Genomic DNA, 27,910 nt, shown 5'->3' on the forward strand with positions numbered 1-27,910 from the left:
ACACAAGAAACAGGATTAGTAAAAAAATAACATCAGCGGTGAATCCACTGCCTCTACCACGAAATATTTTCGCAAAAGAACCATTTAGATATCTCGGTAGTAACAGGTACGTATGATGGGTCCAAATTTACAAAATGACTAAAAATTTCTCTCATATTTTGTAGTATTCTAGATAATTTCGTGTTTCGCTTAGGCATTAGACCCTGATTAAAACCAAAAGACATTGCTGCTTAGACTAAATTGTGCATATTTTGTTTGTTTATTTGGAGTTTAACACAATTTTTTTCACATTATTATTATATGAGACTTATACCGACAATTTACTATGGAATTTCAAGAACCATATCTGTTTCCACTGAGAATCGAATTTTCAACCACACGCATCGGAACTTTGTGCTAAACCCTTGGCTACTCACAAGCGAGGTCACGAACTAGCTCCGCTGAGATCCGAACGAGATAATTGTGTTTGCATTTGATATGTTATAACTAGACGAATCTCAAACTTATGCGTGCTACCGGTCGGGATATTGTGAGTTAGAACATATTTTGTAATGTAAAAGCTATTGGCTTTCAGAATAGTTTGAACTGGGTCATTTGTTCCGAAACGGTTGAGTAGATGGAAAACTCGACGAATACGTATCCCATCCTTTTCTAGAGCACACTTTTTGGGGTAAAAAAGTTTGCCCCAGGGTCCCAGGCGGGGTCCAACTCAAAAGTTTCAAATGCCAAGGGAGTTAAATAGTACACGTTTAGAACCTGTTGTGAAACGAAAGGAGATAGAGCAAGTCTCGATTCTCTACGACAACCCTAAACAAAATGCGACGGGTGAAAATGTGAACAAAAATTTAATTAAACAGTCCATGGTTATCCCTATAAATCTCGAACTGTGAGTCATATGTGAAAACAGGCATTATTTTCAACGTACAACGAATTAAAGTAAAAGCGTCTTATCCCGGGCCCCCACAGGGTCCCAGGTGGAGTCCAACTCGTTTGAAAGCTGTTGTGAAATGAAAGAAGATGAGTTCACAATGACGTACTAATTTATGTATAATACAAACAGGACAGGAAAATGAAAGTGAGAATACCAAAGAAATAAGAAATAATCGAAATGGCAAACAAATAAAAAAAAAATCAATAGTAGTCTCCGTTCTAAGATGCTTCCAATCGTCTGCTGTTGCGGTTAGAGCTGCCGCCTGATGGCAACAACTTTTATACTTCGGTCGGGTCACTCATAGATCTCTTTATTTCAACAAGTCGAATGAATGAAGATGCAACATAATTGTCAGCATTTATATACAAACTCATTTTTTACGATGGCAGCCATATTGGCTTACAGATGATATGTCCTTGACTTTTTGTGGGTATCTACTATTGACAATAAATTTAAATACCACATTTCGGTTCTCAAGCTCCAATGTTTGAGCTGAACATGCGTGTGATATGTAGTGCGGCATTTTGAACTCAAGATGTCGTGTTTTTGAACATTTCGTATCTTTATGTCACCTACGCTTACTGATCAACATTCATGCCAAATTTGGTTTTCCTCGCTTCAGCAGTTTGGAGCCTATACTTTCGACATAGGTTCTAAGCGGCCATCTTGGATTCAAGGTGGCCATAGACTTTTCAATTAAGTTTGTGTTTACATTTTCATCCCCTGTTTCATCTTCTTTCATTTAGCAACAGCTTTCAAATGATGTGCTACTTAACCCCTTGCCATTTGAAACTTTTAAGTTGGACCCCCCTGGGAATCTGCGGGAGACCCTGGGGCAAACTTTTTTATCTCAGAAAGTATGCCCTTAAAATGATGGGATACGTATTCATCGAGTTTTCCATTTACCCAACCGTTTCCGAACAAATGACCCAGTTAAAACTATTCAGCCAGCTAATAGTTTTTACATTACAAAGTATGTTCTAACTCACGATATCCCGACCGGTGGCACGTATTATCTTGGGATTCCTCTAATTATAACATATTAAATGCAAACACAATTATCTCGTTTGGATCCCAGCGGAGCCAGTTCGTGACCATCCCTTGTGAGGAGCTAGAGCTTTAAGAACTGTTTCGGGTGCAAAATAAAAACAAAATTACAATGATCCTGTATATCATTACTTTTTCAATTTCAAATGCCGTTTCTGATGCGAAACAAGGCTTGTTTTAGATGGAAAACGTTTAGAACAATTACTGCACGCATATGGACGCTCTCCTGTGTGTAGCCTTTTATGTATCACCAACGGCGTTCTTTGAGTAAAAGTCTTGTTACAAATATCACAACGATGTGGTCTAGCACCCGTGTGTATATTCATATGAACACTTAGGTGGTTTCTTCTGGTAAATCGCTTACCACACAAATCACAACCAAACATACGTTCTCCTTTATGCCGACGGATATGATTTCTCAAAGAATCAGGTGTCGACAGCCGTTTACCACAGATATCACAAGGATAGCTGTACATTTCAATGTGTCTCTTTATGTGTTTCTTCAACGCATGTTCTCTATCAAATACTTTTCCACACGTTTCGCATTCATATTTTCGATGCGAGTTTTGGTGTGATGCAACGTGAGATCGATAACTACTATTGTAACTGTATCTTGCATTGCATATTTTACAACAATATGGTTTATCTCCTGTATGAGTGTTTAAATGATCTATTAAGCATAATCTCTGATAAAATCCTTTTCCACAGATTTCACAATTGAACTCATTCTTGTTACTATGCCGACGTTTATGGATATTAAAGCCGGATAGAGAAGAGAATTCTTTTCCACATAATTTACATTGATACGGTTTACCATTTGAAGTATGATGCATTTGGTGATCTTCTAAAGACTCTTTAGTCTTATACATTTTCCCACACGTTTCACACTGAAATGTTTTTTCCCGTAAATGCGTACTTTTCATGTGTTTTTGCAAGTTCCGATATGAAGAGTAAAATTTCGAACAAATTTTACATTCCAAAACATTCACATATTGTTGGTGAAATTTTAAAATATGAGTCTTCAAAAGAACTTTGGTTGAAAAAAGTTGTACACAATACGAGCACGGATACAGAGATGCCACCTCATTTATTTGAAGCTTTTGGTTTCTTCGATCTGGATGTTTAACTTTTTGTTTTCTGATAGGAACTGGTTCGTTCAAAGCAGTTTTTTTTATTTGGTCTTCAATGTTCTGAACACTGGAAACTGAACTATTATCCTGATTCATAAATGTAACGGATGGCGTCATTGCTTTCGAACATGACTGTTGTACTGAACTCGAAGCATTTACGGATATACTGCCCACAGAACACTGATTACCTTGAAGAATGCTCTGAAGAATTGATTGAGGAATATCTTGATTTGTGTTAGACACCAGAATATAGTTTGATGGCACGAGCAGCACGGAGGCATTATTCGTTACTGATGTTGGCATCATTTTGTTGTAGCATATTAAAACCCTAGAACGAAGAAAGACAAACGATATATTCGATAGTACTAGTAACATATCCACTTAAAATTTCTTCTAAATGCTTATTCATTTGAGGCAAATCCCACAGGAAATCACTTGATATACTTTATACACAGTCTATTTACATAGATCAACAATAACAAATATAGTAGAGTAGTGAAACTAAAAACAGCACATGCCCGGCGGGAGCTCATGCGGTTCGGATTTCATGTTAATCAGTAGATCCACGTCTCACAGCCTGGCTGTTGAGCGGAACGTTAAATTCAACTCAACTCAACTCAACTAAAAACATAACTTTCTTTTCCGAAAGAGTCATAAGACATGAAATTATATACTATATATACATAAATTAACTGAGGTATTATACTATTTGCCAAATTCCTACTATTTTTTTCTTTCTTTCAGCCTTTGACTTTATACTCCACATTTTATATGGTACATTTTCTGTAACAAATTATATTTATTGACTTGGACAAGATCACAAGCAAATTTATCTGTTCAATACGTTTAGTAATACTCTGAATTTGTAACCTAATATAAAGATTCACAATAATATGAAATTAAATAAAATTTTATGTTTCAAGTTCCTCAGTTACACCAGGCAGGCTAAAGAAGACGTGATAACTATGAATTATATAAGAGAACTGCTGAAAAAAGAATGTAATAGAAAACGGGAGAACCTTGAGAAAACCCACAGATATAAGGCTCATACCCTACCATAAACTTAGTTGGCTAGGAATAGAACCAGGGAGCCTTTCGTGTTCCCTACTTTCCCTAGCGTTTTTCCATTCTTGATTTTCTCCATTCCATGATATCTTACATTTCGAAGGTTTCGGGAAGTTTTCTACTGTCTATTCGTAATTCCATATACCTTACTAGTGCTTCAAATGAAGCTTGCAATAAATATAAATACTTTATTTTAACTGTCTGTTCAGTGACACATAATATGCTTTTGTTCTTCCTAAATGCTTCCTTGGCATTCTTTTCCTTGGTTTTATATCTCATCCACACTTGGTATCTTCATTAACCATACTAACCGTATTAACCATTTGCTCTTCCTCCACTTCTTTCGAAGCGAATAAATCCTTCCTTTGTATCATTTTATGACATCTTGTTTTTAATATTTTAATTTCAACTTCTTTAAAACACACCCTTCTTTCCCTATGTAAAATAACACATAATTGGATTTTATTTTTTCAGTAATGAGGGCATATGAAACGAGACAACTCAAAATGAGGTACAAACTAATACTACTACTACGGTCTGCATCGTAAGCTCTTTACCTCACCAGGAGCAAATTCAGGACTTGCACACAAATAGAATGGGCGTTCTCCGCTTGGGGAAAAATATAAATGTATGTAGCACTACGTTTTCACGCAATTAGTTATCAATTAAATATGTGTAAGAAAAATCAGGCCCTATAAACGGATATTGTGGATCATGAGACAACAGCTCCTTTTTTTCAGTCGAAGATGAGATATGCAGAGCGAAGTAACGAGGACTAAGTAACAAAGAGAACTGGCAATTGGAAGTATGAGGTAAAAGGAAGAGGGTGAAAACCCAAGATGGGATGGACGGACAAGGTACAAATGACTTGAATGAGAGAAGGAGAATAGAGGACGTAAGATAAAGGAGAGTGGAGAAAAGAATTAAAGAGGGGTATGCCGACCCCACAGAAACACGGGAAAAGGAGGAGACAAAGAAGACAAAAAACCAAAGTTCATACATACAAGTTCATACATATTTCCTCAGCTCCAAGTGACAAATAAATGAATATTAAATAAGAACTAAACTCCTGACGCAACAGCTCTTAGGAGGCCAGAGTTTACCAATTTGCTAGTGGCAGTCAGGTAGGCCTTTGGGGTGATGTGTGGTCAGTATATCGGAGCTTCTAGTCGTTAATGTCCTATAGGTTTTGAATTAAATTTGGCTTCTCAAGCAAGACCAATATTGTGCTGAAATGTTCCTTAAACCATGTACAAACGCTTTAACCTGTGAACACGGCAGTGACTGCAGTCTCTACTGCACATATTTTTCACGAAAATTTATAAGAAATGGAAGGACTTGGTTACTGAGAATCTTCAAATAAACATCTTGGTTACGAAAAATACCCCTACACCGTCACAAAGCACACATGCTTCGTTCCTATCACCAATGCTTTTGTCTTTCTAACACTTACTTTCATATCATATTCTTCGCTGCAGTTTCTCCAGTTTTCTAATATCATATTAATTTTGTTTAGATTTCGCAGCAAGTGCTATATTGTCTACAAACCATATATATCTTATTCTTACATTTCCTGCTGAAATAGCACGATCTCTATGCAGATCCTTCTTGACTATCTCTTACAGATAGATATTAAATAACATTGGCGTGAGGCAACACTGTTGTTGAAGTCCCTTTCAAATAACACTCTTTGTTTTAAGTCCTTGATCCTTTGGCTCCAACATAATTTCTTTAGAATTCGAAGCAATTTCCCAGTTCCTACGCTATAAGGTTTCCCTCAATTAATTTTTTAAATTAACCTTGGGTCCTCCACACGGAAGTTTAACGCATCTTCGTAAACAGATTTGACATAATATTTAAGAGAATCTTAATTATCACGCTTTTCTTTAATTTTTAAACTAACGAAAACAAACAAATTAATAATATTTAGAGAATACAACTTGCTTTCTACAGAGAAAATAAATCGATACTGCACGGTCAATGCTTTCAAATACTATTTGCCTTTTTGCACTTTTAACTGTCTGTCAACTACAATATCATTAAATATGTAGCCCTACTGCACAGGGATAAGACGACCGAAAAACAATTGCCACTTTGATTTATAGTACTTTTCAAGTATTCTATTTCGAATTCGAGAACAATCAAATCTGAATATTTCGTTTTAATAGGGAGCTGTAATTGTTTTTCTCGATTATCATTTTTCGCGCATTAAATATGTTGTGTGATCAACTAAAACTCGTTTCTTAGATAATGGGTGATATCAATAAAAATAAGTAACTCCTCCTGAGAAGTCCTGCTCGAGAATCGGAGTAACTACACCTGGAGTAATCTCCTCCCTCAATTTTGTATCAATAAAACAAGCCACTACTCAGGTCTAGTCTGCTCCAGATTTATGAACGTTTTCTCGCGCTTCCTCTGCACGTAGCACTGAGTCGTATCAATAAAAGAAGTAGTTATTCATTTCTCCCTTCCGTCGCGTGGTCATTTCGTTGTTTTTAACTTATGGCGTAATATCCTAAACGCCATGGAAGGGACAAGTAGCAACGACAGTTTCAATTAAAATGCATTTGTGGATATTATAAAAGTTCCAGTGGTACTTTCAAAGTCACAGTTACCAGAAAGTAAACGAAGGAAAGCCGAAGCTTTGAAGGCAATTACAGTGAAATGCAACGAAATATCAAATACATCTACAAATGAGACACAAATCCAAAAGAGAATCTTTAATATCCCAGCGAGCATTAAGAAAGAAAAAAAAAAAAACTAATTTGAAAAAGAAAACGGGAAATAAGAAAGTAATACTGAAACCACGGGAATGAACTTCTTGGAACTGATGGATGTTGATTGGAATCCAGCAATATCAAGATTAACACGACAAGCGCATATCACGTGTTGTCCAAGGTCTTTGTAGATTGTTTGGCTTTAAGAACGAAATCAGACACTTGGCTCCTTTGTTTTGTTTTTAAAGAAGTCCAGCCACCCACGTCATAAATCACGTCCATTTGATTGCTTTTTCCACACCATACGTGTCCCCTTTCGCCTTGACATAAACAAAATACATTCTCATGTATACACCCTTTCTATCAACGTTGAGTTGAGTTGATTATTAGTTTAACGTTCTTTTCAGTAGCGTGCCTATATGAGACAGAACCCACTGATTAACGTGGAATCTAAACCACATGAGCTCCTGCCGGGAATCGAACGCGGGTCTCCTATGCCAAAGGCATGTACGCTAACCGCTTAGCCACGAAATAGCTCTTCCTATTAACGTATTACTCTCCAAAATACTAGGTTTCTTTAATGCCACTTGTGTATAGTCAAGTGTTCCGATAGCACCCGGAAATGTATATTGTTCTTGCCACTGTGCCTTTGCTGTTTGTATATTACGCACACTTCCGGAAACAATCCATTTTCAGGTAGTCATAGACAGTACTTTGAGCCACACCAGAATCCCCTGACACTCCGACCTGGAATCCCAGATCACTCACGTAACGCAAGAAAACCAAGGGCACCGATTTCTCTGTAAATTTGGGGGGGGGGAGGGCATTCAGATGCAGAAGGTATATATATATCAGGATTTTAAGACAAATTGCACTCTAATTATGCCAAATATTGTATATTCATAAATACAATAGGGGGCCCCTTGAAGAAAACCCGCATCTTTTCATCATTACGTAGTCCACCACCCCGAATTTCGGTTGATTCTCCTTAAAAAAATGTTGTGCTAATCACTACATTTTCTTTCATAAACTTATAATGCTTTTTATAATCTCCATTTCCAACATTTCTATGCAGTTTATAAGTTTTTCTACGTAGTAAAACAATCATATTCTCTGCCATATTTCGCACGGAGTCACCTATTTAGCTTGCTCCACAAATTTGGAGAAGTTACTAGCATCACAGAGGAGTCTTTGATTTTTATTGATATCAAACGCGGAGTAGTTACTCGGCTCGAGAATAGAGGTGTGGTTACTTCAAAAGGGCGGGGCTTCTCCGAGGTCAGCCGAGGCGACTAGTGCTCAGTTCTCTTTTTATTGATACCAATGCGAGTAACTACTTCAAAATTGGGCGTAATGAGTAACTTCTCCGTTTTATTGATATCACCCAATATCTGCAAAAATACTAACGCCATTTAACTACCCTTTATATACAACGTAAAAGCATCCATGATGAGCGTGTCGCAGTATTCATGGTTCAGAAGAAGTCACCGTAAGGTTTAAACCATTGTCCCATTGTATGATTAATCTATGAATACCGTTAATATAAAGTTTGGAAGGTTTGTGGACAGAGACCTTCACCTCGTCAATGGAGTGAATCTTCTAAGCATTCAACGCCGTCTTTAGATGACTAAAAATGTGAAAGTTTCAAGGTGAAAAATCAAAATTATAGGGACGGTGCCGCTACATTTTCCAGTTAAATCTTCGGGACAAGTCTTGAACGTAGCGGGTAACATGGGGACAAGTATCATTTACAACACAACTACCCCAAAAGTCAGTATACCAGGAATTTTGCTTTTACAAGATGTGCAAATACGGGTGAAAGTCGCACAGCAGCATTCGGCATTAGTATTTTATACAGGTTTTTCGAAGTCCACATGATTGGTCCAATGTAAGACGATAACCAACGACTTTCCTTCCAGATGCCCGTGACTTGAATTTCTTGACGGGTTACGACGTGGATGTTTTCATTGTATACTGGAAAATTTTAAATATGATTTTAAATTGTGGCACCAGGATTGATCTGCAGCAACAATACGCAACAAGAATCCATCCCTCTCTAACTGATTACGAAAGAAATGTTCAAAAGAATATACCATAGCTCCAACTTTGATCCCTCAAATCTACTGTGAATTTTCTGGGTGTACCATAGCTCAGGCTGACTTGCTCCCCAATGGATTGACTGCTCAGATGCCTATTATTAGCTATATGCTTTTCTTGTTATATAAAAAATAGTAGTTCATTATTACTAATATTAGTAATACTTCCCATATGGGCCGTAGGGAATGTACAACGGAGCTGATTTAAAAAGTATCTTTTCATTCTTAAATTCCTTCGCCTCATTTTGGACGGTAAATAGAGACCATTTAGATTTCTGATAACCTCTAGAATTTGCTTTTGTGACCTTTATGTCCAAATCGGGTTGAAGAGAAAGGCGCGCCTTCTTGAATATTGTTCTTGAATATAGAGACTTGTTGAACATTATTCTTGAAGTGTGATACTGTATTTCCGTTTCCGATAGATAATGAAAAACAGGGTGCAAAACTGACCAACTGATTTAAATTATTCGTAGAAGTACACAAAATTAGAAAATTATGGACTAAAAGATTGTTCAATTTAACAATATAAAGCAAAACATCTTCACTTATTCCGTGAAAATATAAAGAGTGAAGACATTGGTCCGAGATATTTCTTGTTGCTCAAGACCGAACAAGTCTCTAATACTGAAGTCTGTTAAATAATAATGTGATCAGTGCGAGTTGATGCTTCAATGTAAGGAAGTTAAAGCCTACCCACAAGTTCAGTGAAATCTGTTTAATCTTGAACGGATGAAAAGGAGAATTTTCCTGATAAATTCTTCGATTTTTAATTCCTTAAAGACTGAGCATATTTCTAACACTCTTATCATCCAAGATCAAATTTCTCGACTTTCCAAATCGGTAGGAACACTGATATATCTTGTTACAGCTGTAAGTACATATTTTATCTTCTTATTTCCGGTAGTCGAACATCAGCAAAAAGTAATACTAATTCATAAATAATATTTCCAATATATTTAAATTACGTTCAAGATTTGTTTGTTTGAGGCTTAAGGTGAGATAAGAAAGGAGTGTATTCACATCGAGAATCGAACCCGAACTTACAACAAAAATGATGGGAACGTAGATTTAGCTACTAGAGAACTGCAATTACGTTTGGAGACTATTAAGTAAAATTCATATGTAAGATTAACCACCACTATTTAAATTTTAATATTCGTTCACGGCGAATAATTGAAAAATACAGCTCTTGCACGCATTGACGTATTTTTCGCAGGAAGTCATATTTTATCTTGTCATAATGACTTAAGTAAATCAAATAAAATCTGTCAAATGATTAAAGTTTGAATGATTGTAAATGTTTTTATAACTGGGTTATTGGATATGCAAACAGAATGAGAGGATTTGCTTTGCTGGTTTTTTTTTTTTTTTTTTTTTTTTTTTTTTTTTTTTTTTTTTTTTTTTTTTTTTTTTTAGTTCAGTGGCCCACGGTTATGCCCTTCAGGATAGAATAGACGAATGATTAATGAAAGTGAATGACTGAAATTACATGTTTGTGCTCTCCTACTGGGAATCGAACCCGGGATTACCTGAACCAAAGGAACCAGCGAGGAAGGCTTACTTTGCTGAAAGAGCGTATATGAAGGGTAGAAGAAAAAAGAAGGAATGTCAAAAATAAGTGGACATGTGCCCCAAACTTTCAGAAAATTTCAATTCTAAGGGCGGACTGAAACACCATTTCTATAATTTATGAAAATAATCCACATACCCCTTTCAAATATTTTCTATAATCCTATTCTTTTCGTGCGTGAACGGTCATTTCAGCTACTATATGGCTACACTTACTGGTGCTACACTATTAACATATCTAAATTAACGGAATTTAGTAATGGAAAAGTTTATTTAGTTAATTGAAAAGGAATTTAGTTAATTGAAAAGCAACTCTGAAGAAACTGTACTCACACACTAGAAGGCGGTCCTTGACTGTTCTTGTTTTCATCTCCATTATGTATCGTGGAAGTTACTGTACCTGATTCGCTTAACACACTGACAGAATGTACATTTGCAGGTGATCGTTGCAGTTCATTGTTTAATTCATCTTTAAGGAATGACTGTGTATGAACTTCTTGTGAACTAAAGTCGTCGCTATCAATTGTTTCTTCTTTTATATCAATATCTGGATAATGTTCTTCCTTTTTAATATCAGGTACTGACTGTAACCAGAGCTCACTATTTCTAGTTTCCTTCTGCAAAATACCTGTCGCTGTTCCAAGCAATGCGTTGTCTTCTTCATAATAGTTATCGCTGGCTTCAACTTTCATTAATACCTACAATTAATTAAGTAATATGAGTACACAAGAACTTTCACAACCATAAACGTAGGCAGATCCTATGAAAAAGATTAAATTATAGTGTTCCACTTACGAAGTGCACTGGGATACACTTTTTTAAATAACACTATTAATATATTCTACACTAGCAGCGTTCACCCCGCTTCGCTGCGGTCACCCCGGAACGCAATAAACTTTGTTACTTAGATAATTTTTACTTTTTCGCTTTCAAATTGCAGTAAATGTTAAAATTATAGCGCCTGTCATTTATGTTAACCCGCCGAGTCACATGGTCATGCGGGTTGCATATAAATACGTTTATTTTTACCTATGATGAACTAATAACAAAGGATTTGTACGTATGGACACTTGAATGGTCAATTATCTCAAGACACTGGTAATTAAAAATTAAAGTGATATGATAAAAACCATCTAGGGTCCAAATCCTAATAACCCCCCAAAAATGAAAGAAATTGGTTCAGCCGTATTAGCGTGATGAGTTCACAAAGGATTTGTGCGTTCTCTTTTATATATATAGATGTTAAAATTGGTGATTGCTTAAAATGTTAAAATAGACCAGTCAAATTAGCCTAAACAAGAACCGTGTGTTCCACAAATTGGGGAAAACCTGAAAATATTTTATAATTCACTTGGGGCATCCCAAATCACACTAAATTTAGAATGCGCTATTTTCTGAGTGGAGCTTCAGACGTTATAGCCAAAAAACGGCTACATTTCATTTTGTTTTTCCTCAGTTTTGCGAAAATAATTCGAGAAAAGCATTTTTAAACAGAAGCCACTATATTCAAAGATGTCGAGCAATAAATACTGCATCGAATGAGTACTTAAAACTTTGAGATTCGAGCAAGCAGTATGGTCAAAAATTGGCAATCAAAAATGGACACTGGAATTTTTAAAAGAAGTTTTTTTTTTTTTTTTTCGCTTCTCTTATTTCGGAAACGGCCGATATGTCAATTTAATTCCTTCCACGGTTACTGCGAACTTCATAAAACATTATTCTGCAATGTTATTGTAATTGACATTGCATATAATTCACACATATTTTGTTTAATTGATATTTTGTTTAGCCAGAACCCTTCTTCATCTTCCTACTAAAGCTAGGGTGATTAACGTGATTTTTCTTTTCACAGAAACTAATGTATAAATTAATCTGCTGTAGTGAAAATGGTTCTGCATAAGTTCACTTTTCATTAGAAAAAAAAAATGAAGGTAGTGATTGTAAAATTGTAAGAAATGTTTAAGAAACGAAAATGACTAGTTTCCTGTCAGTAACTTTTCTATAAAAAAACAAACAAGCCAATCCAAACTTTCAAATGGGTATGCAAAAGCTGGAACAAAGAATTACAAATACAAATGTGTCATCACAAGAATCGAGGGTAAGCACATTATTCAATACATAAATCATCAATACAACGAATTTATTCCATTCTTCTTCGTTTGGAACAAGATGGCCTGGGATTCTCTCTTCTAAAGTTTCATGTTGTGCCGTTTCGCTGCCTGCATCCAGCTCCACATCTAGGAAAGGTGTGTGATTTTGAGTTTAACGTCCCTTTCAGCAGCGAGGCTATATGAGACGTGGACCTACTGATTAACGTGGAATCTGAACCACATGAGCTCCCACCAGGAAGAGAACCCGGGTCTCTCACGGCAAAGGCGCGTACGCTAACCGCTTAGCCACGAAGGTACTCACATCTAGGAAAGGATTGAAAGTCAATCGGTCTTCGATAACATCGACTTCCTCAACATAGGAATTGACGTCAACTTGGGGACAATTGTCTGCAGATGAGAAATTGATGCAAGTAGGTTCTCTGCACTGTGTCGAGAATCGAGCATCTGACTCCCGCTATGTAGCAGAGCAAGCTGTCCAACAACCTTATCCACAAGTGCATGAAACAATTGTTCAGCAATTCTTAGGGTGCTGCTGGTTGGTCTGTCGCATTCGCAAGGAGACCATGTTTGGTGGTCTTCCAGTCCCTCTGCTGCGAGTAGAGGTAGATTTTTTCCACCTCAGGGAATGTTGGCGAGCAGCTGTCTCGGTGGAGACAAACAAACAAGTTGAAATCACTTTTTAGCAATGCCCTCTGCAAGAGTTCAAGGTGTGTCTCATTCAATGATTTGATACTGTTACCTGTGTACGATATCACAATAAACTTGGCTTCTGCTTCTGCAACCAGTCTGAATGTGGTATCAAGGTAAATGAATGCTTCCACTGTTTTCTGTAGGGTGGTGCTTTAGTCAAATATTTTGATAAAGTTTGATTTCCCTCGTCTCTCTCTCTCTCTCTCTCTCTCTCTCTCTATATATATATATATATATATATATATATATATATATATATATATATATAAAGGTCGCAACCACTAAAAGCAGAAATAATAATAATAATAAATATTCTTTGCTTCTTCAGACAGCTTATGATTATTATACCACCAAAATACGGCTTAGCTTTAGTAGGAAGATGAAGAAGGGTTCTGGCTGCTCCTTGGCAGTCAGATGAAGCAATAAGTCGATGTTCTCTCCCCACAATGAAAACATTTCCGCCCTGTTTAGCGAGATCGATTGCAATGCTAGCAATCAAGGAATCTGTGTCTTCAACAGCCTGCTTAACATGGAAACGTTGCTGATTTATCAATGGGCATTGATATCAGACGCTTTCTATTCTGTGCATTTGACAGGAATCGTTACCGTCATGGTATCATCAAACGCAACTGACGTTGATGACATATTACGAGTGCTTCATTCGCTGCTGATTTGGTGTTTTTTGTGTTGGATCCTCAAGATAGCCATCAAATACAATCCTCACGACAGCATTAGGCCCATAGTGATTCTGAACATAGTTTGCGTACTTGCCAAGATAAAAATTGCTCCTCAGTATTCCACACAATTCGGTGTAAGAGGAATCCTACCTCAATGATGTAATCTGCATTGCTTGTATCAGTACCATTGCTTGACTTACGTGTCTGACCAAATTGTCAGTCTTAAAATTTTCAAGAATGGTCAATACTGCTGAGTTCTTGTTAGTCACACACATTGTAGATAAAATTTTCTTGGCTAGAGCAAGCTGAGCCAAAATGTAACGCCTTAAAGCTCTAGAATAAAAATTACCGAACATCATAAAGTTTGTAGATGCTAATGCATACGATACATTCCACCGTCATCGAAACGAGATAATGATTAAGGCGCTAATTCACATGCGAAATATGTCTTCGGCTATTCTTGTAATTTCATATATAAAGGAATTCTTCGAAAAATCACATCAAAGTTACAGTTCGTCATTAATCTTGGCAGATTAGTTGACTCCTCGCAGTGGTGTTACTTGGTTTCTCCTCTTGAACTTGATCCTTTTAGTTACTGCTTGTAATGTTTGTCATACTGGATTTATCAATTTCCTATGCTTCGTAACAGTTGATATTTTCATCTCCCACCAGTACTCCAGTACTTTTTTACACACCACAGAATTCCTCAATCTGATATAACAAGTCTACAGTAATTGGCACTGATGCGATTTATCTTGCGAGGGTTCAGTCACTATACTCCGCCTTTGCGATAAGCCACCACATATAATACTGCTCTCATAAAAACTTATCTGACCATATTCCTGACCAGTATTTATGTGACCGTCTGATGGTAAAGAAACTTTTGGTTCCATATTTCACTCAGTAGGAGTAAGCCGGTTTTCAAGCACCAGCATATCTTGTAAGGATAATTGGTTCGCTTTGGCGCAACTGAAGTGGCTAGCTGCGTGGGTGTACATGGTAGCATGTCATTTATGCTTTCAAGGTGCAATTGCCAGTTCCTACTTATCTCAGTTTCAACAAAGCGTTTGAGAATTGAAACCATCCGAAAGCATTACACCCATGGTTTCGCTATTGGTTCATTTCACTCCAACTCCTGTAGTTTCTCCTTGAATTTGAACACAATTCCACTTATGCAGAATTGATCTATCTCCAAATTGTCAGTCTTAAAATTTTCAAGAATGGTCAATACTGCTGAGTTCTTGTTAGTCACACACATTGTAGATAAAATTTTCTTGGCTAGAGCAAGCTGAGCCAAAATGTAACGCCTTAAAGCTCTAGAATAAAAATTACCGAACATCATAAAGTTTGTAGATGCTAATGCATACGATACATTGAGCAAATCTTAGAAACCAGTTCCATCCATTATATCCTATGGCACCAATTACCGACATCACTGGATGGACGCCCACAAGCCGAACTATAACGAAGCTCACACATCACTATCCAATAAACAGAAACCAACAATGTCTCGAGTTTTAATGCAGAGACGCTGGTCTAAAGCGACAAAATAGCTCTTTGGTATTGTTCTAAACATTTCTGAGCTTCTATTTTGAGGACAGCGCAAACGATGTCATAGCTTCAGGGTATAGTTTTAGTAGGTATAATAAATGGTAAGCACAATAATCGTGATAAAACGAAATTCATGTTTGATGTGGCGCTCTCCATGAACTGTTTCATTCATTAATGAAGTAAAATTCTTTCTAATTCCCACATATCTATAACAAATGAGTACATATTGGAGGCACTTCTTTGTTACCATTGGTAACATTCTCAACCGTCAGATTGGTCAGTTACCTTGGTGTAGTTTCTGGAATTCATCCAATGGACATTTCCACTGATTTTTTTTTATTGCTCTACATAAACTTCAGAGCTAGCGTGATCACGGAGAACACTTCCTTTTTCTCATGCGACGATTCTAACCAGTCGAAATTTGCGATTGAATTCCGGCTTGCTACTCGTGCGCTTAAAACAATGACCACCATGTTTGTACGTCACAGTTCGGTACAGGGGAAAAGGTTTGCGCCGCTCAATAGGGAAACGGCTTAGCGAAAGATACGATGTATGTTTTCCAAATATGTACGACGTTGCTTATAACGCAAAGAATAAAAAATTAACAGAATTTAAGGTTTATTTAAAAAAGCAAGCTATTTATTTATTGCCAATTATTTGAATACCTGTATACTTGAATATCTTAGGACAAAGTTGAAGTGTACTAATTTGCTATATTACTGACATTGTTTGCAGCCTGAGGTAAGAAACTAATTAATATTCTCATGTTTCGATCACCGACCGACCTTACGAAGCGAATTTTATACATTCTTAAGAAAAAATCAACAATATAAAAGCATAATTATTTGATAGTAGAGTACTAATTTCTTATATGCAAGTTCATTTTGAATTCGATAGGCGCTCAGGAGAAAGACAAAGGAAATTAATACATGAAAAAATTTCTCCAAGTAAAAATAATCTAAATTCTTTATTGAGTTCAACACAAGGACGCGCAAACTTACGATGATAATTATGCTCATGAGCATTCTGATAATTTACCAGTGCTATTATTTAACTACTTTACACATTAGCAATATTATTTCATCATAATATTTTCGTACTTACTGTCGTTTTCTTTAGCCCATGGAACATACTCGTAAATTGTTTATATTAGTCCATGTGAAGATTTACAAAAATTGACTGAAGTGCTTTGACCACATGAGTTAACATTTAGACCAACAAATAAACAGATGTGGTCTCACAGTAATGGTAGCAAACTAGTTACAGTGGCTTATTACTGAAGAAAATAAAATTAAATTTCTAGTCTTATGTTCCGCGAATATGTCCTGTAGGCAAAGGGAGACAGATGACTAATGAGAGTGAATGTTTATAAAAGAATCAGTGAAATGATCATGTGGGAGGAAACATCTGAATCGTGAGAAAACCCACGGACACGATGTTGTCCATCACAAATTCATATGGCTTGAATTCGAACCTGGTACTCTTCACGCTAGAGGTGAGCGCTCCACTATTGATCCACCGTGTCCTTTGATAATGAATGTTTATGATTTATCATGACGAGTAATGAACACAATATTCTGTCCCAGTGAGTGAAACAATATGCGAGAAATCAATCTACAGGACAAAACTTATCAAAGGCTGAACTCTTCAAACTTTTTTTTTTTCTTGTGGACCTCACAACACAAAACGCAATTTTTCACGATATAATCTTTTGCAAATGTAGCACCATACACCAAACATTAATTATCTCAGACATAAGGCCAGACTTGTACCCACCTCAAAAATGTAGGATAGGCTAATTCAACCATATTATACAAGCTCAACAGTATATTATAATTTATTTGCAAGTCTACCTTGAAAATTTTAGGGGGCAGTAAAAATTTAAAGGGTCTGCTTCCAGTGAATGCGGGCCTATCTGAAGGGGAGAATGGTTATAAATATACTTATGTTTGTATACTTAGAACACTATTTCGTGTGATGTTATTGAAAAGAAAAAGCTGAAGTTTCAGCGTAACAAGTATAAGTAACACATAATGAATTTCTGTTAATATTCCTATTGTTCAGGCTCGACAAATCCTGGACGCCAGGTAGTCAAGGCGATTGGAAATAGGAATGTAGCACCTAAATAAGTTAAATTAAAAACAAAATTATGAAGACCCATGTTATCGAGCACTTAACTTGTTTATGATGGTCTTTCGGCAGCCTAACCATCTGTCTGCCTCTATTCGCTACAGCTTTCTTCAGCTTCAAGCTACCGCGGTGACCACAAAAGCATTTCCCTTGTAGAAATATAGTAAGAAAATAAAGAGCTATATAATACGATTCTGGTAGCATTATACATACCAATAGATAACATACAAATCGAATTCATTAAAAATATAGGAGACAAGGGAAAGAAAGAATTGTTGCGACTATGCAATGAAATATATGAAACAGGAGAATGGCCAAAAGACTTTCTGAAAACGATCATGATACCGATGGCTAAGAAATCGAACCCAAAGAGATGTGAGGATTGTAAAACTATTAGTCTCATATCTCATGCAGCTAAAATTCTGCTCCGAATACTGAACAGAAGGTTATATGGAAAAACAAATAAAGATGTTGAGGAGGAGCAGTTCGGGTTCAGAAGAGGCAAGGGCACAAGAGATGCTATTGGATTATTAAGGGCGATCGGTGAAAGATTTATAGAAAAAGGGAAAGAGGTGTATGTTGTATTTATTGATCTAGAAAAGGCTTTTGACCCCGTGAATTGGGAATTGTTGTTGGGTGTTCTAACACAGATAGGGTTGGAATGGAAAGATAGAAGACTCATAAGAAACTTATACATGAACCAACAAGTAAGTGTTAGGATAGGGGAAGAACTGACTGAAGAGAGTGCAATTGGAAGGGGAGTTCAACAAGGATGCTGCCTCTTGCCAACACTATTTAATGTCTATCTAGAAGAGATAGTGAAAAAGAGCCTACATAATGATGATGGGATTTCGGTAGGAGGTAGAATGATTAGATGCATAAGATTTGCAGACGATATGGCGCTTGTTGAACAATCTGAAAAGAAAATCAATAAAATGTTAGAAAAAATGAGAAAGGGCTTTGAAGAATATGGGATGAAAATAAATGTTAGAAAGACAAAAGCCATGGTGATTGGAACGAAGGGGTCTGTGTCAAATATAAAAGTAGGAGGGGAGAAAATAGAACAAGTGAGTAGTTTTCGATACCTGGGTAGTATTCTTAGTAATAACATGAAATGCGAACGTGAAATAAAAGCAAGGATAGGAATGGCGAAAGAAGCCTTTAGGAGGAAGAAAAGTCTGTTCTGTGGGACCTTGAATAAAGAGTTGAGAAAAAGACTCATAAAATGCTTCGTGTGGAGTGTTGTACTGTATGGGGCGGAAACGTGGACATTATGTAAAGATGACGAAAATCGACTGGAGGCCTTCGAAATGTGGGTGTGGAGAAGAATGGAAAGAATTAGTTGGGTAGAGCGGAAAACGAATGAGAGAATGTTAGAAATGGTGGGTGAGAAAAGAACACTTTTAGATATTATTAGGAAGAGGAAGAGAAACTGGTTGGGACATTGCCTAAGAAGAGATTGTATCATGAGGGACGTCCTAGAGGGTATGGTGGCGGGAAAGAGAGAGAGGGGGCGAAGGAGACTACAATTAATGGATGATATTAAAACAGAAAGATCATACGCAAAGACGAACAGGTTAGCGGAGGACCGTGGAGCATGGAAGCTTCTCAGCTGTGGCAAGTGACCTGCCACTAAGGCAGAATATCTATGATGATGATGATGATGTAACATTAACATAAGAATAGTTGTAGCAATGGTAAGGAGGGGTGACTAAATGTTAATACAGAGTAAATAATAGAAAATATGAAAGGATGTAATAGGATATGAATATTTTTAAAGGGATTAAGAGCTTTTTGGTGCAGAAAGTGCTTATTTATAGAAGTAGTATAATAGCATGGAAATTCACGACAAATCTTCAAAATAAAGAAAAGCTATAATATGTTGGTCTAGATATTTTCAATCTGCGCATGACTTAATTTGAACTGATATAGTGCTTAGACTCTAATGTTTTTGGAGTAATACAATAATAAAGTCTTTAAGTGTATAAGTATCTAAAATATTTGTAATGACAGAACATTACAAATGACCACTAATGTATTTCAAACTAGGAAAACAGGTCTTCTCAACACGTTACGTTTATATACAGTAATGTATTACTTATTTTGCTATTTTTCTTTCATCGTTTTAATAAATTTATTTGTAGTTTGCAGTAAAAAACTGTAATATGAAAAGATTTCCTGAAGCTTCCAATTCAACTCAGAGCGATACGGACCTGTGACGTCACGCCAAAACCCTTGTCTGTGCTGTCGTGACGTAAGCACCTCATTTTTCCATTGTTTGAAGCGTTATATCTCCGTAACGAAGAAATATTTTTCTGAGATTTCTGGTATCTGGTGTATTGAAGACTGATTCTACATGATGGTGTCTTTAAATTACAACCTTTGGTCAAAAAGGAAATGCCCATTGTATAGCACCATATTCTCTCAAGGAAGTTGTACTTGGAATACACCTGACCTTATTAATTGGGTCAATTGGACTATAGGATATCTTCGGTGCGAAACACTTAATACCTCCTAAGATATGACAGGTGTCGTACCCATCGATTGTATATTTATATCAGGGTTGTCCAATGCAAGTTGCGTGAAAAAGTTTCTACAATTTTCAGTACTGAAACCCAATGCAGACAGCACATCCACCAAACTTCTAAATCCCTACTTCCTGTATAAGGAAGTTCCGGTTCAATAACTTGTACTGCGTCGCCAAAGTTTATTTCCGAAACATTACACCCGCAATATTTTTTTTTTTCTAGTTTCGTGCTTTTGCTAGGAAATAGACACTTATTATCATTATATACTATCAAAAGTCGTGACACCCGGATAATTAAAACTGAGTCAGTAATTAACTCTTCCTACCACTGAATTAGTAATCGTAAATACTCCGTGTACTCATAACTCGTCAGTTACTACCAGATTTGAAATTTAAGCTCCACAATATAGGATCCACACATGTACAATGTTGGTTCACGATGTTATATCTATTAAGTTATCACCAATTTATATGGTGACAGCTATCAAGAAAAGAAACAAAAAAAGTCCCCTCATTCTTTACGTGACCAACACTACCTTACGTATTGATCACCAATTATAACAACTTAATTGTGAAGAATGATTCTTGCATCTACAACTTTGTTCCGTTGTTTCAAAATCGAGCTATTTAAAATTTTATTTTTTATTATTTCCCTTTCGTGATATGATGTGATTTTGAGTTTAGCATTCCTTTCAGCAGCAAGGCTATATGAGATGTAGACCTATTGCTTAACGTGGAATCCGAAACCCATGAGGTCCCACTGGGAATCGAACCCGCGTTTTCCACGCCAAAGGCGCGTATGCTAACCACTTAGCCACAAGGAAACTCGATTTCCTTTTCATTTTTACATGACAACTATCATAACTGAATACAACATTTATGTTATATTCATTTCTATTTATCTATTTCAAAGCAATATTATGAATTGATAATGATATTCAATTTTTGTTAAGAACTTTCTATACCTATTCACCAAAAGACCTGCTAAAACTCGTTGCTATTTTTTCTTGATATAAACTATTACTGTCGCTTCTTTGAACGTTTTCATTCCTAGTTTAACACTTCACTTATCTTCCCTGTAGTCGATGGGAATCATGCCTCCGTCGAGGGCACGAACGGAAATATGTGTGCTAAAGATGAATGTGGGAACAATTTGATAAGTTAATCTTATAATTTTAGTTTCTTATCTAATGCTAATCGTCTAGTTTCAATAATGTTAATCGGACACGTGGTAAAGAGATATAAATAAATAAATAAAATTTAATTGAGAAAAAACAACTTACCTCCAAAGGCCTGGGATTGCTGTGCCCCTCTGTCTCCTTAATGGACAGAAAATTGTGTGTGGTTTCACGCATCTTTGGTAAACAGTTCACCTTTGTGTTGTTACTTCTTTTTATTCTTTTATTGTTGTAATCTTTTCTATTGGTTGTATGAGTCATTCCATTCACACATTCTGCCAGTATATAAGATTATACTGAAAATATAAATTTAAACATGCATAAGCAAACTATTAAAACAAATAATAAGACATACTTGTAAAATAGCTAATAATCAATATTCTTATAAACTCTAAACAAGAATAAAAAATATATGGCAAAATACTTTGATACAACTTTAATGCTTTGATAATATACAATACTTTGCCCAAGGAGAAAATACAAGTTTTACCTTTACATAAAGGGAAAGAACGTTCTCGCTGCTTTCTGGCGACTTTATTATTGTTATCAACTGCGCTGCTAGGTGGCCTCCTTACATTCTGTACAGTCCATTTTCCTTAAGAGAAATAAGTGAAGTTAATCCTCATTACAAAAATTGTATAAACGTGAAAAAATACATTATAAGGTGGAAAAATGTTCCACTTTATAAGGATAAGAAATATTTCTCACGTATTCCTGAAAGATCAAACAACGAATTTAGATGATGGCTGAATTAAGTGAAATGTGATACAATACGAAATGTGTTTGAAAAGATGCTTTTCCAAACAATGATTTTGGTTAAAATGGAGTTTGCTGACTCCGTAAACATAGAAAACTCCAGCTGTTTTTTTTTTTTTTTCTTTCTTAAAATAAAAGTGTAGAGTTTCTTTCTTTATTATTTTTCTTCTGTGGATAGGGGTTAACCGAGAATTTGATGCTGTAATCGTCCACTTAGGGAGAATATCTGATGGATTTGAGCTTTTTATTTATTTTTGAAATTTTGGATTCAGACTAATTCATTATTTGTCGGCTAAAAGAATAACATTAAATTTCCTATAGCCAGACTTATTCTATTTACGAATTTTATTCTCAAATGTGAAACAACTATGTTTGAAGCAATATTGAGCATTTCCGTCACTCCACAGAGAATTAAATCAGAAAACTAGTTTTCACGTAACCGATGTCGGATGCATTGGATGGCCAAACTAATTAGTATGGACCTGATCAGATCCACAGTATCTATTTAAGAAACACCTTAAAATACGATTTAGTATCTACTTCAGGCGTTTGCACATATTCTCTCGTGCATTATTCATCAAGTGTATCAACTCTATTACGAATTCGTGAAAACTACTTCTGTGTCCCCCCGCAAATAACACATGGTCTTATATTATTTACCGAAGAACATTTAGGATTGTTTATTAACTCAAATACAAATATCTGGATACATTTCTTATATAAAGTAACCCATTTGGAGACCTTCAAGTGCTTGGGCATATTTTCGGGTAAAGTTTGTATTACAAACAATCTGAAAAATTATGTTCGGGTCTTATTCTCTGGTTAAGTCTTCTTTTCATGAAAACACAGTACTTGTTCTTTAAGAAAGTGAAACACCTCCCGAGCTTATAACTTTTTTTTTTTCTTTCCAAGATGCCCCGTTTACACAATTTTCAAAGTGAGGACTAAATTTATTTATTTCTCTTAAGGAAACGAGACTCGACGGAAATGGAGGAATCCACTACATGTTACCAGCCTACCATACGTTGACAGACGACACCTATCGGCTAGACTATTCGGTTCTGAAAGAGCAAAATTGATGTTCTTTGTAAGAAACCCGAACACGATTTTTTCCTACTTTATGGTATGAAAATAATTCTTGTTAAAAACTGAGAATTTTAACATGAATTAATTCCATGAACAATATTATTTGGTTAAAGAAAAGGCGAATCTAAAGGAGGTTACATTAGTGGAAGAAAAAATACAAAATCATTTCTAAGAAATGTTCTTCTGCTACGAACTTCAAAACCTACAAAATATATATATTTCTTTAAATTTTGTACTCAAACACAATAACGCACTGAGCAAGCTATGTGATAATATGTAACAAACAAAATCACATAACAGTTTCAACACAATAACTGTGTCTTCATCAGACTTCCACTCCGTCTGGCTGCTTGCGAGTTGGTCATCACTTATATACTCTCTGGAGATTAACTTTTAATTAGGCTCCTTCCCTTCATTAAAAAGTAACACTTGTGTTTCTCACTTTTACTTGTTAGCCGAACATGTCTCCAATTAAAAATTTACTTTTATGCTGGGCACGTGTCCATTTTTACTTACTGCGAATCCTGCATTTCAATTCATCACTTTGTCTCCTGTCTTCATAATTTTCCTGGCTTCTTTCCATTTTCTCACCAACTTTTTGTTCTCTGCGTTTATGACTTCTGTTCTTCCCCACTCTATTCTCTAGTTTGTCTCTTTCTGATGCTTACATATTGCGTTGTTGTCCTTTTCAATCTTACGTCATCCTTGTCCTGTTTTATCTCTTCTTCTATGTTCGTTTCTGTTTCTCCTATGTAAAGTATGTTACATTATACGCATCCTACTATATATATTACTCCTCTTTGATCTTTGTCCACTATTGTTTTTCTGACTACTTCAATTATTCTCCTTTCTTGTTTCCTTACGTCCTATTTCCTGCTTTCCGAAGCATTCTTTTTATCTTCTCTGTTTCTTTGCCTAGGTTTTCTATACCAAATCAATTTGGTTCTTGTCTTCTTCCTCTTTTTTCCTCTCTCTTGCTGTGTTTCTTTTGATCCAATCATCTTCATTGTATCCATTTCTCCTTAGTTGTATCCAGAACTTCGCTGAATTAATTTTCCCTGGTTCTTCATCTGTGTTTAAGTCTTCTATTCTTTCCTCCATGCTTTTTATGAAATTCTTCTTCGTGCCTTCATCCACAGCACTTCTTTTGTGGCAATACACTCCCGCTGCACACTTTTTTTGGTACCAGGATGTAATAAACTTTCCTCCTACCGACTTCTTTATTTTTATATGTAAATAGTTTATCTCCTTGTCTACTTCTGTAGTCAAATCCCTTTCTTTTCATCTTTCACGTCTCTCATGAATTTTTCCAGCTGCCTTTTCGTTCCTTTCCATATTCCTAAACAGTCATCTACATAACGGCCAAAAAGAAAGTCTTTCTAATAATAATACATTTTATTGCAGAAACATCTGAGAACATCAGATGTATTACAATCGTCAGAAATAAATAGTTTGAAGTTAAAAATTTTCGTGTTACGTATATAACATACCATAATATAAACAAAGATCACTGTACAACAGATGAAAATATTTTAAATATCAATTTTGAGTTCGAAAAATGCGTCAACACTATATATACAATTATTAATAAGTAATTTCTGAACCTGCTTTTTAAAGGCCAGAAATGGAAGTTCTCCCAAAGATATAGGAAGAAAATTATAAAATTTAACTGACATACAATAAAAGGTTTTTTGTGTCTTACTATATTCTCACTTAAATAATCATAAATGGTTCTTGTTTCTAGTTTGATATGTATGAGAGAATACCCTAATTCATTGTTAAATATGATTGCTTTCCTTGATATAAAGCAAACATTGATATTTGAAAATTGCAGAAACAGTCATAATTCCTAGCTTAACAAAGCTTGACCTGCAATGTGTACGATTGGGGAGACCAAGCATCAATCTTACAAATATCTTTTGTATTTTCAATAGGCTTTTGATAGAGAACTGATGACCCTAAAACATCGTGCCATAACTTAAATGACTATGAACAGTGAACGTTTTAATACCATATTATTTATGCTATGTAAATAAGTAAGCATTGTTTACGATATAGAAGTTCGCATAAAACTATATAGTGCGTGAGTAGGCACCAACAACATAAGTGTAGAATACTTTTTCTTAGTTTAACGTCCCACGCCCATGCGTCGGAATTTTAACGTCCCACATTTATGCACCGAAGCTAAAAGAGACGATAATATCAGAAGATTCATAAGGGCGGAATGAAGAAAATGGGAGAAAACTCACACACAAAGTGTCTCTCCATCACAAAGCATAATCACCAAAAGCTGCGATTGAACCAGGGATCCCTCTGCACCAGAGGTGAGTACCCTACCACTAAGCTATGTGCGTCCCATGTACTATTCTTACTGTGCTGTTACTTACGTATATACATAGGAAAAATGCAAATAAGATGGAGCCTCCTGTCTCCATAGTGTGTCAATGCATGACTACCTGATAGGTGGTAGTCAGACTTCCTTCGCTTGTTATAGTGCTTTCCTAGTTCAAGTGAGCAGAGATTTGCAAAAGTTACGGACGAAATATGTAATCTTTTCACAAGAGTAACGTATAACTAATAAAAATATATCTGAATATTACCTGTAAGATACTAATAATGTTCCAAAACGTATCAAAGAATTAATGTTTATAACCACGTAATACTACATAATGAAGCCATGATGAACTCAAGTGTTATATAAAGGCACTTTAATAGTGCAAGGTACCTTTTCAATTTATTATTATATGCAACAGAAAGTCTTTAAAAACTTACAGAAATATGAAAAGTATTTTTCGGAACATTTTCATTTACACATATACCAACCGTCCCTACAGACGCATCCAAGTAAGAGCTCATCACCTTCATCCTGCCCTGACTCACATTACATTAATACTTTTCAATAGAGTTCGGATACAGCTTGACTGTCGGGATAGTGATGAAAGGCTCCTAAGAGGTGCGGAATAACAATACCAAACACAAGTTCTTTGCATTTTCTGTACTGTAGTTTCTCTGGAATATGCCTATTACATTCAAAACGGTAAAACTACACTAAAGTAAATCTGTACAGAAGATTGCACTTCCTCCCTTAGCAGACGGGTTAAGTTATAAAGTTGGTCCTTCATTTCTAGCAAAATTTTGAAAACTTACGGGGAAGAAATGGATAATTTGGTCGTTTGTGTGCTTGATATGTAAGGCGAGCGAAAGTTGTGTTTATTTTTTTATAAGCGGTTATAAATAAGGAAATATTTGGTAAGCGGAAGGAACTACTTCGCGCAAGGTTACCGCGTGATTGGATTGTGGGAAAGGAACGAGCAATTGTATTGTGAACATGGCTGCAGGTGTACAGAGACGCTCCATTTGGTATCCTTGTGCAGAGACGAGAATACATTGTAATTATTTTAACAAGATAGGTCAAAACTTCCCTAAGCTAACCCGACCTACTCTACTCTACTTTACCCTACCCTACTCTATTATACCGTATTAAAGCGGCCCTAAATGATGACTTTCAAATTTTTGCAGCTTTATTATGCTTTCTGTCGAAAACCAGATGGATGACCAACTTCGGAATAAATGCTTAGAAGGCACTTTCTTAGAAACACTTCATTTTCTGATGAAACTAGTGAATGTACCATTAATGCTAGTCTATTTACCTAAAATAGGACAAAACTACTTATTATTTTGGTTACATGCATGTAGCCCTTACACATCAGTCTTCCTTTGGGCTTAAGTGTAGAGTTGCCCCTTCCGTTTCAAACATACAAAAAAGCAATAGAAACATTAAAACGTGCAGTTTTTTTTACACAGATCCACAGTACAAGTAGCAGTAGGAGTAGGGGTAGTAGTAGTAAGAGGAACGGTTAAAAGCACCGCAAGGGTTCGTTGGGTTCTGTTCTCGACATAAAATGAGCATGCTGCTGAATCATGAGATCTTCCGCATCTTGCAAATAGTATCAACTTCCACACATCTTTCTTCGTATTAAACATAAATTTACTACCAAATTTACACATCCAAAAATCAAACAAGACCTCCAAACCATAATTTCGTACCTCATTTCTCCTGTAAATTTTCCTAATTTTTATAAAAAACGGAGAGGTTACTCTAAACTTAACCCTTCCTTTGTAACGTAATAAATCTTGCCCCTATTCTTAACCTGCACTGTCACAGAAGAAATATGCCATGGGACAAAATATTTAGGCATTTAAAAAAAAAAAGAAAAAAGTACTTCATTCAACAGTAAATCCTACAGTGGTATCATCAAATAAAAAGTATTTCTTACTGCATTTCTGTAAGATATACGAATCATAACAATATTGATACAAATAAATACTTCAATGTTTACATGTTCTTCTTCTTCTACTCCAAAAAAATTAATTTATAATTCATAAGATACGAGGCTGCCATATTAATCACGTCCTATATTACACAGAAATTGTTGACTAACTGTGAATATCTATGCGAACTGCAATATCTAATATATTCGAAGTTTTGCGAATGAGAATCTAGTTGCAATGTCTCTTTCAAAGCTCAATTTGTAATATTTTGTGTGATACTTTTTTTTATAGCTAATTTACATGTGCACAATATTTGACAGTTTCGTCTTTTGTCTCGTTTCGTCTCGTTCGACAAATAACAGCCTCAGTCTTGGTCT

At 35.8% G+C, this 27,910-nt stretch overlaps 1 protein-coding gene across 7 annotated transcripts; it reads right to left on the reverse strand.

Moving 5' to 3' along the window:
- Positions 1 to 227: 227 nt before the first annotated feature.
- LOC145663082 (uncharacterized) lies at positions 228 to 27,910 on the reverse strand. Of its 7 annotated transcripts, none has more exons than XM_081729318.1 (4): positions 27,602 to 27,910; positions 21,525 to 21,715; positions 10,889 to 11,253; positions 228 to 3,436 (listed from the first exon to the last, which is right to left on the reverse strand). In XM_081729318.1, the coding sequence occupies exons 2-4, from the start codon at positions 21,678 to 21,680 to the stop codon at positions 2,107 to 2,109; spliced, it is 1,851 nt and encodes a 616-aa protein (XP_081585444.1). In that variant the 5' UTR covers positions 21,681 to 21,715; positions 27,602 to 27,910; the 3' UTR covers positions 228 to 2,106. The 7 variants fall into 7 exon arrangements, with proteins under 7 accessions (XP_081585444.1, XP_081585441.1, XP_081585442.1 ...); XM_081729315.1 differs by having other exon boundaries at positions 27,539 to 27,910; XM_081729316.1 differs by lacking the exon at positions 27,602 to 27,910 and adding an exon at positions 27,309 to 27,490.

The sequence above is a fragment of the Thermobia domestica genome, chromosome 10 (assembly GCF_964235325.1).
Source record: "Thermobia domestica chromosome 10, izTheDome1.hap1.1, whole genome shotgun sequence".
In the NCBI taxonomy this organism is placed as follows: domain Eukaryota; kingdom Metazoa; phylum Arthropoda; class Insecta; order Zygentoma; family Lepismatidae; genus Thermobia; species Thermobia domestica.

What these genes read in the sequence shown, in the direction of transcription:
- LOC145663082 (XM_081729318.1), bottom strand. Translation starts at nt 21,680, where the DNA reads ATGACTCATACAACCAATAGAAAAGATTACAACAATAAAAGAATAAAA. An exon ending in GCAATCCCAGGCCTTTGGAG is followed by an intron (nt 11,254 to 21,524) that starts GTAAGTTGTTTT and finishes AATTAATTGTAG; the next exon opens with GTATTAATGAAAGTTGAAGC. An exon ending in CAAGGACCGCCTTCTAGTGT is followed by an intron (nt 3,437 to 10,888) that starts GTGAGTACAGTT and finishes TCTTCGTTCTAG; the next exon opens with GGTTTTAATATGCTACAACA.